This window comes from Trachurus japonicus, chromosome 17 (genome assembly GCF_045865225.1).
Source record: "Trachurus japonicus isolate A0001 chromosome 17, Traja_1.0".
Classification (NCBI taxonomy): domain Eukaryota; kingdom Metazoa; phylum Chordata; class Actinopteri; order Carangiformes; family Carangidae; genus Trachurus; species Trachurus japonicus.
Window position 1 is genome coordinate 10,493,342 of NC_140923.1, and position 13,464 is coordinate 10,506,805.

Genomic DNA, 13,464 nt, shown 5'->3' on the forward strand with positions numbered 1-13,464 from the left:
GTGAAATAAGCGGCAACCTACGCGGCAAGAGAGCGGTAGGTACGCTGTAAGTCGCGGGCCGTATTATGTAGTGCTACCAAAAGAACTGATAAAAATTAGAACTGTTAATCTTAAAATGAACAAATACACTGCAGGAGACAACAAACATCTTTGGTCATGCAAGTGCAAATGTGTGTGTAGGTTATTTTATAACTAGAATTTCAAGCTTACTTGCATTACTACTGATGAGCACCTTGAGGTTCTTGTATTTAACTTAAGTCAGCTGCTTCTGTTTTCTGCACCTTTATGCTTCTTCTTCTCCAGTATCCAGTACTGCAATACTGGTGACGTATGATATTACAGCCATTTTAACCAGGACCATTGCTCTTTACCATAGCTTAGGTGTTCATCTGGAGATGGTTATACTGCCACCTAGTGGCCAGAGTGACACTTGACAGGCCCCAGGCAGAAATTATCTTGTGAGTAAGGGAGAAAAACAAAGAAACAATACAGAGGAGGCATTATTAATTTAATATACCAACATGACAACTATCTAACAGATTTGTAGAGGCACTTGTGGGAATGTTTGTACAAGGGTGTTCCAGTGAAAAGGGTCCAAATGGCCATTGGGTATTTTTTAGTTTCTTTGCTAAAAGACATCCGAGCTTGTCTGTATACAAGAGGTTAGAGGCAGAAGTTATCTGCATGTTAAGTGTTTCTTCATGCACATGTAAAACTGCTACTTAAGAGCACTACTACCCAAAAGACAACGAAACAAACCCAGAGCGCTCTCTGATCCACTTTAACAAAATATACAATACTACTGTATATATATTACAGAAGATGCATTATTAATTTCACACGCCAACACATGACAACACTAATCACTATCTTGTTTCAGCAGTATCCAACCGAGAGCTGCAATAGTTGATCGATTTATTGCCAGAAAAATAGCTACTGTCGGTTAGTAAAGTCATAGACTTGATGTTTTTCCTCTCTGTTTATATGATTTAAATTCATACAATTCTGGCATGCCAAAAAGCCACAAGAAGGCAAACTGAAAAAAAAAAAAAAAAAAAAAAAGACTTTTTGCACAACTTGGCTTAAGTCTGTGTATGGTCACAGCTCAGGTGAGCTCTGAAGAACTCCTGGATCTTCTTCCACAGGTGGACTTCAGCTGCAGCGTGAGACCTCGGCTCACCCCCCCACAAGACTGGTCTACCTGCAAAACCATGAAAGCTGGAGGGGCAGTAGGGTCCATGAGGAGGCTCTAGATAATGTCCTGCTCCTGGGTAGCTCACAGTCTCAAAGTTCTCCTTCCCATGATGCTTCAGTCTCTCCACCATCTCGTCCATGTAAGCCTTGCTGTCCCAGTTGAGGTCGTCTTCTGCAGCTGCAAAGAGGAACCGACCCTTGGCTTGTTCAATGGGGACCAGGGTGGACTTGTTCTCCTCTGCCAAGGGGTTGCCCAAACAATGCTTGATCATGTGGGCTCCTGACTCAGTGGGAATCATCTTTCTGTTGTCAGACATTAACGCAGGGAGGATTTGGCTTTTCCTATAGTAGAGTGGAAAAGCCACGTTGGCATTGCAACCATTAATCCACACTATGGCCTCAACACCAGGCACAAAAGCAGCAAGTGAAAGTGCAATATCTCCTGCCTTTGACCGAGACACAATACCGACTCCTTTACTGCCCACCTGTGGAGACAGTGAGAGAGAAACTATAAGATCCTCTGATGGTACAGGTTTGTCTGGCTTGTGTTTCATTGCTTGGTTTTTTTGTTCAAGAGTTTTATCAATATGACTTCAAGCACATGAGGACACTGTTCACGACCATGACTGTTGAAAAAAACTGGACAGTTTTTGTTTTGTTTGGATATATGGGTTCTCTCTGGGTTCTCTCAGTAGCCTACAGTCCAAATACAAGTGTAGTAGAGTAATGTTGGCTCCAAATGGCCAATATATGAGTGTGACTATCAGGTTGTATGACCCTATATCAGCCCTGTGATAGACCTGCTGATGGGTGGATGGATGGAGGATTAACTGCCTGCCTGTTTTGTTTCCTTGCCAGACCATCGCTAAAGAATTCAAGTCCCTGAACATATGCAAATACTGCACATAAGGCTGTGCTTATTTAATTTTATTCACATATTAGCACTAATTAGCAGGTATTAGTGTATGTGCTAACAGCTTAGCAGGTTACCCACTCAAAAAACTTACCTTGGGCTGCTGTTGTAAAAAATTCACAGCTTCTTCAAAGTGGTCCAGGTGCATCAGCTTGATGTTGCCAGGTTTGTCATTGTGCACTGCTACAGCAAGAACCACAAATCCTTTATTGGCCAGGAGACACGCTCTTTTCTCAGACATGAAGGTGCACAGATCCAACACAGCAGGAAACGGACCTGACACACAAGACACAGAAGTCATACAAAGTAATTGATGTTAGATTAAACTAAGAAAAAAAGCTGACACTAACCTGGGGGAGTAAAGAGGACTCCCTGAAAATTCCCCTCTTTGACAGGGCGCCGGACGACCCCATCTCCAATCAGAATCCTCTCTTTAGTCACCTCTGCCAACATCCTTCCATCCCCCTCCTCTTCATCTTCATGCACAGAGAACTTCACCACATGAGGGTTGACTGAATTAGTTTTCTGAAACCTTTTGTGCAAGTTGTCCGCCCTCATCGACCACAGCAGACCCATGGGTTCAACTCCAACATAGCTCCCGCTGAGAGAGGAGTCTCTGTCCAGGTGGATCTCTCCGCTCCCATCAGCCCTGTATGTGGCCGAGGAGCTGAACTCCACCCCTCTCTCGTCTGTTGACCTGGCTCTCAGAGCAACCACCTGCCTGGACCTCAGCCCAGACACCTTCACCTGAATGGGCTCGTCGAATAAACATCTGGAGCTCGGCAGCAGCCTCAGTCTGACTTGAGAGGACATCTCATCTGAAGCAACCGACTGTCTGTTCAGTGAGTTCTGTGAGTTCTCCTGTGCCATTAGATGTGTCAACACCTTTAGGCTGTGTCTTTAGAGACACATGAACAAACATCTCACTGACAGTGACTGAACTTACAACTGACTTACAACATTAACAGGGAATCACACTGGATCCAAACACAGCACAGACACATCTGAGGGAGATAGAAAAGCAACATTAAAGAGAGAAGAACAGTCTTTTACTAGTTATCGAGACAGATTCATTACATATGAGCAGGTCTTGAGTAGAGAGAGTCTGACTGGACGTTGTTACTGGGAGGTGGAGTGGAGAAGAAGAGTTTATGTAGCAGCTGCATCAGGAGAGCAGGGATGTTGATGTTGGGCGTAATGCCACACAAAACAGTTTCACATTTTGGTTCAACATCCAGACTCCAGTCTCAGGTCCTCAGTCCTCCAGAGTAGGACCCAGACCTTCCTTTATCACTGAGGTTTGTTCTCACTGTGGAAAGAGAGAAATCTATAATCACATTGACGTCTTTGCCAGATCAAATGTTGCTGAGTTACAAATAAGGTTTTTGTGGTTTAATCAATGTGTACTAAATATCATGATAATAATCAATGTGTAGATGGATGATTGATATATATATATATTCATGTAATTACTAAAATGTCATTGAACAGACCGTTGCTGATCAATGTGTGAACAAACCGAAACTTCACCTCAACAATAAAACTGTTTTCACTGAAGAATCAATCAACTATTTTCATGTGTCTTTATTTCAGGTTCTGATTCAAAGCTGATGGAGAAATGTAAAACTAATGTGAGGTTTTCCTCCTAAAACAGAAGAAATAAAGACTCAAACACTGTCAATAAATATCTGTGCGTAACCTGAAGAACAAACGGTGACAGTTTAAATGTTATTTTAGTAACTCAGACTCTTTGAAAACTGCTGACAGGTCCTGAGGAGAGAGTCTGACTACTGACTGACTGAACTGTTTTCATCCCACTTGTTCCAGGTGATAAGTCGACCTGTCTTCCTCAAACTGCTCCTGTTGTTGGAACAAATCAAAGCCTGACAGCACTTCCCTCTTTTTCTTCCTGCTCCTGTCCACATGTCTCCTCACACGTCTTCCTATTGGAGGAGTGTGACCAGGTAAATGACTCATTTACAGGTTAAACACCACAAGGAGCCACCACTGTGTTTTTATGTGGAGTCATAAGACAAACAGCTTTTCACCCAATGGGTTAATCATCAAAGATATACTGTCTTATATCAGCTGATTAGATACTGTGTGTACTCTCAGACTATGGAGAACTTTTTTTTATTGATATCAGGTAAATATGAAACAGCTGAGTTCAGCACAGCAGCTCTTCATCCTCAGTGGAGAACAGAGGACCAGTGTTGTCTCTGTAGAAGCTCTGGAGGAGTTTCCTCCTGGAGACATGTTGCAGTAAACACACAACGGGACACTGAAAAGAAGTAAAACACAAGTTAACATGATCCAAGTCCATGTTGATAATGCAGTTTGACTAGTGGATGATTTTCTTTTACGACGGATGATCAGTTGATCACATTGTTGTTTTGATCACATTGAAATTCATCTTATAAGCACCTGTCTTTGATGACGGGTCAGTGCACAGCAGGTGAACAAGAGCAGAAGCAGCAGAGAAGAGTTTTCCTTCAGAGGACAGAGAAAGTCAGACTGTGAGGAGGTGAAATGGCGCAGAAAGGAGTTCATCTGGACCAGGAGACCTTCTCTTGTTCCATCTGTCTGGATCTACTGAAGGATCCAGTGACTATTCCCTGTGGACACAGCTACTGCTTCAACTGTATTAAAACCCACTGGGATGAAGAGGATGGGAAGAAAATGCACAGCTGCCCTCAGTGTAGGAAGGACTTCACACCGAGGCCTGACCTGGTGAAAAACACCATGTTAGCAGCTTTAGTGGAGCAGCTGAAGAAGACTGGACTCCAAGCTGCTCCTGCTGATCACTGCTATGCTGGACCTGAAGATGTGGCCTGTGATGTCTGCACTAGGACAAAACTCAAAGCTGCCAAGTCCTGTCTGACGTGTCCGGCCTCCTACTGTGAGAAACACCTGCAGCCTCATTTTCATTCACCTACATTTAAAAAACACAAGCTGGTGGAGCCATCCAAGAAGCTCCAGGAGAACATCTGCTCTCGTCATGATGAGGTGATGAAGATTTTCTGTCGCACTGACCAAAGGTGTATTTGTCAACTCTGCCTTATGGATGAACATAAAGGCCACGACACAGTCTCAGCTGCAGCAGAAAGGACTGAGCGGCAGAGAGAGCTGGAGCTGAGTCGACAAAACATCCAGCAGAGAATCCAGGACAGAGAGAAAGATGTGAAGGTGCTTCAACAGGAGGTGGAGGCCATCAATGGCTCTGCTGATAAAGCAGTGGAGGACAGTGAGAAGATCTTCACTCAGCTGATCCGTCTCATGGAGAAAAGAAGCTCTGAGCTGAAGCAGCAGATCAGATCCCAGCAGGAAACTCAAGTGAGTGGAGTCAAAGAGCTTCAGAAGAAGCTTGAGCAGGAGATCACTGAGCTGAAGAGGAAAGACGCTGAGCTGAAGCTGCTGTCACACACAGAGGATCACACCCAGTTTCTAAACAACTACCCCTCACTGTCAGCACTCAGTCCATCTACACACTCATCCAGCATCAATATCCGTCCTCTCAGACACTTTGAGGATGTGACAGCAGCTGTGTCAGAGCTCAGAGACAAACTACAGGACCTTCTGAGAGACACATGGACAAACATCTCACTGACAGAGACAGTGGATGTTTTACTGTCACCACCAGAGCCCAGGACCAGAGCTGGATTCTTAAGATATTCACGGGAAATCACACTGGATCCAAACACAGCACACACAGAGCTGGTTTTATCTGAGGGAAACAGGTAAGTAACAGCAATGAGTGAAGATCAGTCTTATTCTAGTCACCCAGACAAATTCACTACATGTTGTCAGGTCCTGAGTAGAGAGAGTCTGACTGGACGTCGTCCACAGAGTCCAGACCACATTCACTCAGCCTCTACATGCTGGACTTGGGTTTCCTTATCTCCTTAGATGGATTGGTGGATACACAGCTGAGTTGTGCAAAATTAAATAGACAAGGATCATTGACGGAATGTTTTACGGGCGGGACTTTGACCTCTTGTCATTTCTTGTTGTGTTGATGTTTGAGTTTGTTGAGGTGGAGCTGGAGCAGTGGAGGAGATCACTGCTCATGATGATGTTTCTTCACCTAAACTCACATTTCTCCACATGAAAATAGAAACTTCTCTGAGCTCTAAATGTTTGTTGGATATTTGTGTTGATGTGTTTATGTGCTGTTGTTTGGGCCTATAATCTATAATAACATGTACATTGATACTGTTGAATCACATTTAAGGTCTATGACGTCTTATATCATGATTATTATCAATGAGGAGGTGATTGATTTAGGTGAAACAATGTGATCGTTTGATGTGAATCTGCATGAAATCACTGAACAAAAGTCATTTAACAAACTTTACTGATTCAATATGTGACCAAATCCATTGTAATGTTTCATATTTGTATAATTTGTCTCTTGCACGAACTCAATAAATTACAATGAATTGCAGGACCAGTGTGTTTGTTCAGTTCCTTTGTGCTCCTGTACCAGTGGCCTAACATCGCCATCTAGTGGCCTTGTTGAATGACAGCAAGCTCCTGTTAAAAATATCCAGTCAGAAGTGACATGAATAAATAGAAAAGGAAAACAAGTTGAGTCTGAATTTGTTTTATAAATAAAACTCACAAGGTTCATTTATTTATTGTATAAGAAGATGAAACACCATGAAAATAGTTTTATTTTCATGACTTCTTATATATTCACAAATTTCCTTTATAAATGGCAAAATGCAAAGTATAACCAAAACAACTCCTTTTATAGTGTTGTAGCAAGTATCCAGTGAGTGGTTAGATGAATAAGTAAAGATAAATATACAAACAGACAATAACATTGTTGATGCTGAGACGTCCGACTGTGGATTATTTGGGGAGAGATATTTATTCAGAGGGATTAAGTAATGATAAATGTGTTGTCCTCAGCAACATGGACTTCCTTGTTTCTTCTACTTCTTAAAGAAAACACTATTTCTGTTTTCTGCACATTTGTACTTCACCTCCTCCACATTATAGATAGAAATACTGGACATTTTACTTCACTACAGCGACAGCTATTCTCCCTTTTCAGGTCAAGACAACACAGACAACCCTCCCTGTTCTTCCTGCTCTCAAACACTGAGCTCCACCCTGTTGTTCCCTTGTTCCCTCCTCTTTAGATCTACAGTTTGAAGATGGGTGGAACCAACATGTGGTGAAGAGGAAGAGCTGACAGGCCCCGTTCACTGCAGAGACACATGTTGTTTAGATCAGAGCTCAAACTAGTTTCTGTTCCAGGAAAGTGAAACTCACACAGTCATTGTCTGTGAGAGGTGAAAGTCGGACTGCTGGACAGAGACCGTGAGGAGGTGAAATGGCGCAGAAAGGAGTTCATCTGGACCAGGAGACCTTCTCTTGTTCCATCTGTCTGGATCTACTGAAGGATCCAGTGACTATTCCCTGTGGACACAGCTACTGCTTCAACTGTATTAAAACCCACTGGGATGGAGAGGATGGGAAGAAAATCTACAGCTGCCCTCAGTGTAGGCAGACCTTCAAATCGAGACCTGTCCTGGTGAAAAACACCATGTTAGCAGCTTTAGTGGAGGAGCTGAAGAAGACTGGACTCCAAGCTGCTCCTGCTGATCACTGCTATGCTGGACCTGAAGATGTGGCCTGTGATGTCTGCACTGGGAGAAAACTCAAAGCTGTCAAGTCCTGTCTGACGTGTCCGGCCTCCTACTGTGAGAAACACCTGCAGCCTCATTATGAAGCAACTCCGTTAAAGAAACACAAGCTGGTGGAGCCAACCAAGAAGCTCCAGGAGAACATCTGCTCTCGTCATGATGAGGTGATGAAGATGTTCTGCCGCACTGATCAGCAGTGTATCTGTTATCTCTGCCCTGTGGATGAACATAAAGGCCACGACACAGTCTCAGCTGCAGCAGAAAGGACTGAGAGGCAGAGAGAGCTGGAGCTGAGTCGACAAAACATCCATCAGAGAATCCAGGACAGAGAGAAAGATGTGAAGGTGCTTCAACAGGAGGTGGAGGCCATCAATGGCTCTGCTGATAAAGCAGTGGAGGACAGTGAGAAGATCTTCACTCAGCTGATCCGTCTCATGGAGAAAAGAAGCTCTGAGCTGAAGCAGCAGATCAGATCCCAGCAGGAAACTCAAGTGAGTGGAGTCAAAGAGCTTCAGAAGAAGCTGGAGCAGGAGATCACTGAGCTGAAGAGGAAAGACGCTGAGCTGAAGCTGCTGTCACACACAGAGGACCACACCCAGTTTCTACACAACTACCCCACACTGTCAGCACTCAGTCCATCTACACACTCATCCAGCATCAATATCCGTCCTCTCAGACACTTTGAGGATGTGACAGCAGCTGTGTCAGAGCTCAGAGACATACTACAGGACCTTCTGAGAGACACATGGACAAACATCTCACTGACAACTGAAGTGGATGTTTTACTGTCACCACCAGAGCCCAGGACCAGATCTGACTTCTTAAGATATTCACAGGAAATCAAACTGGATCCAAACACAGCACACACACGTCTGTTATTATCTGAGGGAAACAGAAAAGTATTGTTAATGGGGAAAGAACAGTCTTATCCTAGTCACCCAGACAGATTCACTACATGTCCTCAGGTCCTGAGTAGAGAGAGTCTGACTGGACGTTGTTACTGGGAGGTGGAGAAGAGAGGAGAAGTTTATGTAGCAGTCGCATACAAGAATATCAGCAGAGCAGGAAATGAATGTGGATTTGGATTCAATAACAAATCTTGGGCATTGGATTGTAACAACAACAGTTTCACATTTTGGTTCAACAACATCCAGACTCCAGTGTCAGGTCCTCAGTCCTCCAGAGTAGGAGTGTATCTGGATCACAGAGCAGGTATTCTGTCCTTCTACAGCGTCTCTGAAACCATGACTCTCCTCCACAGAGTCCAGACCACATTCACTCAGCCTCTACATGCTGGATTTTGGTTTAGTAATGGCTGGGGTTGGAATGTTGGAGGCACAGCAGAGTTGTGTAAACTCAAATAGACAAAGATCATTAAAGGTGCAGTTGGTTAAAATCTATGTTTTAGTTCATTTCAGTTTCTTTAGTCTCCATGTTTGTTGCTAAAAGCTCATTGCTGTTGTGTCTCTGCACTGCAGAGATCAGCTGTCAATCAAACATTATGGGCGGGACTTTGTCCTCTTGTCATTTCTTGTTGTGTTGATGTGTGAGTTTGTTGAGGTGGAGCTGGAGCCGTGGAGGAGATCACTGCTCATGATGATGTTTCTTCACCTAAACTCACATTTCTCCACATGAAAATAGAAACTTCTCTGAGCTCTAAATGTTTGTTGGATATTTGTGTTGATGTGTTTGTGTGTTGATGTTTGGGCCAGGTTTGTTCTCACTGTGGAGAGAGAAATCCACAAATACATATTTGATGTTGTTGAGTGACAAATAAGATCTATAATGTCTTATCAAAGTGTAAATATTACAATTATCAATAAGGAGATCATTAATTCTTTTTCAGAGATTCAGGTGAAACAAAGTGATTGTTTGGATGAAGTGAATCTGTTCATGAAATCACTGAACAAGAGTCATTTAACAGACTTTAATGCTTCGGTGTGAAAAAAATCTATTGAAATAATTCATATTTGTATAATTTGTCTCTTGTGTGAACTCAATAAACCACAATGCATTGCAGGATCAGTGTGTTTGTTTAGTTCCTCTGTGCTCCTGCACCAATTGCAGCTCTGCTCTTCAGAGAAAGCCTAACATCGTCATCTAGTGGCCTTGGTGAATGACAGCAAGCTCCTGTTTACAGTTCATCTACTGTGTACACAGTATTTTCTACATGTAGCCTACAATCACTTGTTAGTGATTCTTCATTAGTCCTGAACAGCTGGGTCATCTCTTACAGGTCATAATAACGAGGAATAAGTCACAAAAAATAAAAGCTCAAAAGGTTCACTTATTTATTGTTTGACTCAGGGTTGTATAAGACGATGAGACACCATAAAGAAAGTTTTATTTTTATGACTTCTTATATATTCGCTCATTTATTTTATAAATGGCAGAAAGCAAACTAGAACTAAAAAACCTCATTTTATAGTGTTGTAGCAAATATTCAGTGAGTGGTTACATGAATAAGTAAAGATAAATATACAAACAGACAATAACATTGTTGATGTTGAGACGTCCGACTGTGGATTATTTGGGGAAAGATATTTATTCAGAGGGAATAAGTAATAATAAATGTGTTGTCCTCAGCAACATCAACTTCCTGTTTCTTTTAAACTGCACTGATTGGTAGAGATGAGATATGGCATATACAGTACTACATGTACAATCTGGATGTACTTGATTGGATTGAAAGGACTATTTCTGTTTTCTGCATGTTTGTACTTGTCCTCCTCCTCATTACTACAGCGACTGCTATTCTCCCTTAAGACAACACAGAAAAAACCTGTTCATCCTTCTCTCGAAAACAGTGAGCTCCTCCCTATTCAGGTGTTTCCTTGTTCCCTCCTCTTTAGATCTACAGTTTGAAGATGGGTGGAATCAACATGTGGTGAAGAGGAAGAGCTGACAGGCCCCGTTCACTGCAGAGACACATGTTGTTTAGATCAGAGCTCAAACTAGTTTCTGTTCTAGGAAAGTGAAACTCAGACAGTCGTCGTCTGTGAGAGGTGAAAGTCGGACTGTTGGACAGAGACTGTGAGGAGCTGAAATGGCACAAAAAAGAGTTCATCTGGACCAGGAGACCTTCTCTTGTTCCATCTGTCTGGATCTACTGAAGGACCCAGTGACTATTCCCTGTGGACACAGCTACTGCTTCAACTGTATTAAAACCCACTGGGATGGAGAGGATGGGAAGAAAATCTACAGCTGCCCTCAGTGTGGGAAGCACTTCACACCGAGACCTGTCCTGGTGAAAAACACCATGTTAGCAGCTTTAGTGGAGGAGCTGAAGAAGAAGAGACGACGAGCTGCTCCTGCTGATCACTGCTATGCTGGACCTGAAGATGTGGCCTGTGATGTCTGCACTGGGACAAAACTCAAAGCTGTCAAGTCCTGTCTGACGTGTCCGGCCTCTTACTGTGAGAAACACCTGCAGCCTCATTATGGAGCAGCTCCATTAAAGAAACACAAGCTGGTGGAGCCCACCAAGAAGCTCCAGGAGAACATCTGCTCTCGTCATGATGAGGTGATGAAGATGTTCTGCCGCACTGATCAGCAGTGTATCTGTTATCTCTGTTCTGTGGATGAACAGAAAGGCCACGACACAGTCTCAGCTACAGCAGAAAGGACTGAGAAGCAGAGAGAGCTGGAGCTGAGTCGACAAAACATCCATCAGAGAATCCAGGACAGAGAGAAAGATGTGAAGGTGCTTCAACAGGAGGTGGAGGCCATCAATGGCTCTGCTGATAAAGCAGTGGAGGACAGTGAGAAGATCTTCACTCAGCTGATCCGTCTCATGGAGAAAAGAAGCTCTGAGCTGAAGCAGCAGATCAGATCCCAGCAGGAAACTCAAGTGAGTGGAGTCAAAGAGCTTGAGAAGAAGCTGGAGCAGGAGATCACTGAGCTGAAGAGGAAAGACGCTGAGCTGAAGCTGCTGTCACACACAGAGGATCACACCCAGTTTCTACACAACTACCCCTCACTGTCAGCACTCAGTCCATCTACACACTCATCCAGCATCAATATCCGTCCTCTCAGACACTTTGAGGATGTGACAGCAGCTGTGTCAGAGCTCAGAGACAAACTACAGGACCTTCTGAGAGACACATGGACAAACATCTCACTGACAGTGACTCAAGTGGATGTTTTACTGTCACCACCAGAGCCCAAGACCAGAGCTGACTTCTTCAGATATTCACAGGAAATCACACTGGATCCAAACACAGCAAACACATGGCTGTTATTATACGAGGGAAACAGGAAAGTAACAGAGATGAGTGAAGAACAGTTTTATCCTAGTCACCCAGACAGATTCACTACATGTCATCAGGTCCTGAGTAGAGAGAGTCTGACTGGACGTTGTTACTGGGATGTGGAGTGGAGCGGATTTTTTGGAGTTTATGTAGCAGTCGCATACAAGAATATCAGCAGAGCAGGAAATGAATGTAGATTTGGACACAATAACAAATCTTGGGCATTAGAGTGTAACAACAACAGGTTCACATTTTGGTTCAACAACATCCAGACTCCAGTGTCAGGTCCTCAGTCCTCCAGAGTAGGAGTGTATCTGGATCACAGAGCAGGTATTCTGTCCTTCTACAGCGTCTCTGAAACCATGACTCTCCTCCACAGAGTCCAGACCACATTCACTCAGCCTCTACATGTTTGATTTTCGATCCCTGCCTCTGTATTTGATTTGTGTGATGGAGCCACAGCTGAGTTGTGCAAAATCAAATAGACAAGGTTCATTGACGGAATGTTTGATGGGCGGGACTTTGACCTCTTGTCATTTCTTGTTGTGTTGATGTTTGAGTTTGTTGAGGTGGAGCTGGACCGTGGAGGAGATCACTGCTCATGATGACGTTTCTTTACCTAAACTCACATTTCTCCACATGAAAATAGAAATGTCTCCGAGTTCTAAATGTTTGTTGGATATTTGAGTTGATGTGTTTGTGTGTTGTTGTTTGGGCCTTAACAGAGAAATCACCAGACTTTCCTTTATCAATGAAGTTTGTTCTCACTGTGGAAACTAAGAAATATAGAATCACATTGATGTGTTTTTCTGATCAAATGTTGTTGAGTTACAAATAAGGTTTTTGAGGTTTTATCAAAGTGTAAATATGGAAAATAATCAATAAGGAGACGACTGATTGATGTATCTGGTCATGTAATCACTAAAATGCCATTTAACAGACTTCTACTGATCAATGTATAAACAAACTAAGCTTCACATCATCAATAAAACTGTTTTCACCAAAGAATCAATTAATCTTTTTTGTGTCTTTGGTCCAGGTTCTGATTCAAAGCTGATGGAGAAATGTGAAACTAATGTGAGAGGTTTTCTTTCTAAAACAGCAGAAATAAAGATTCAAACACTGTCAATAAATATCTGTGTTTGACCTGAAGAACAAATGGTGACAGATCAAATATTATTCTAGTAACTCAGACTCTTTGATAACCGCTGACAGGTCCTGAGAGTCTGACTGATGTTGTTAGTGGGAGCTGGAGAGGGTCGATGTTCAGTAGCAGCTGCATTCAATGACTGTAGGAAAACAGGAATTTTAAATAAATGTACATTTGCCTACAAGGACAAGTGGTGGACATCAGATAGTTGTCACATCATGTGTTCAGACTGAATCAGGTCTTAACTCTGCCTCAGGGAAACATGAAGAGTGTGAACAGGTGTGAAGACTCAGTGATTTGGTG

At 43.0% G+C, this 13,464-nt stretch overlaps 2 protein-coding genes and 2 pseudogenes across 3 annotated transcripts; 3 read left to right on the forward strand and 1 right to left on the reverse strand.

Moving 5' to 3' along the window:
• Positions 1 to 377: 377 nt before the first annotated feature.
• On the reverse strand, positions 378 to 2,952 carry LOC146970142 (acyl-coenzyme A thioesterase 1-like; annotated as a pseudogene). The gene is made up of 4 exons (XR_015038047.1): positions 2,452 to 2,952; positions 2,202 to 2,383; positions 1,078 to 1,679; positions 378 to 411 (listed from the first exon to the last, which is right to left on the reverse strand). The product of XR_015038047.1 is annotated as an acyl-coenzyme A thioesterase 1-like (transcript).
• Positions 2,953 to 4,636: 1,684 nt separating this feature from the next.
• On the forward strand, positions 4,637 to 5,913 carry LOC146970143 (tripartite motif-containing protein 16-like). Its single transcript, XM_085804944.1, has one exon. It carries the CDS (start codon positions 4,637 to 4,639, stop codon positions 5,846 to 5,848), a length of 1,212 nt encoding a protein of 403 aa, XP_085661070.1. The 3' UTR covers positions 5,849 to 5,913.
• Positions 5,914 to 7,448: 1,535 nt separating this feature from the next.
• On the forward strand, positions 7,449 to 9,125 carry LOC146970144 (tripartite motif-containing protein 16-like). The gene has a single exon (XM_085804946.1). The coding sequence runs from the start codon at positions 7,449 to 7,451 to the stop codon at positions 9,123 to 9,125; it is 1,677 nt and encodes a 558-aa protein (XP_085661072.1).
• A 67-nt stretch (positions 9,126 to 9,192) lies between these two features.
• Positions 9,193 to 12,496, forward strand: LOC146970145 (tripartite motif-containing protein 16-like; annotated as a pseudogene).
• The last annotated feature ends 968 nt before the right edge of the window (positions 12,497 to 13,464 follow it).

Bases quoted from the DNA above. Each gene is read 5' to 3' on its own strand.
- LOC146970144 (XM_085804946.1), top strand. From the start codon at position 7,449: ATGGCGCAGAAAGGAGTTCATCTGGACCAGGAGACCTTCTCTTGTTCC.
- LOC146970143 (XM_085804944.1), top strand. From the start codon at position 4,637: ATGGCGCAGAAAGGAGTTCATCTGGACCAGGAGACCTTCTCTTGTTCC.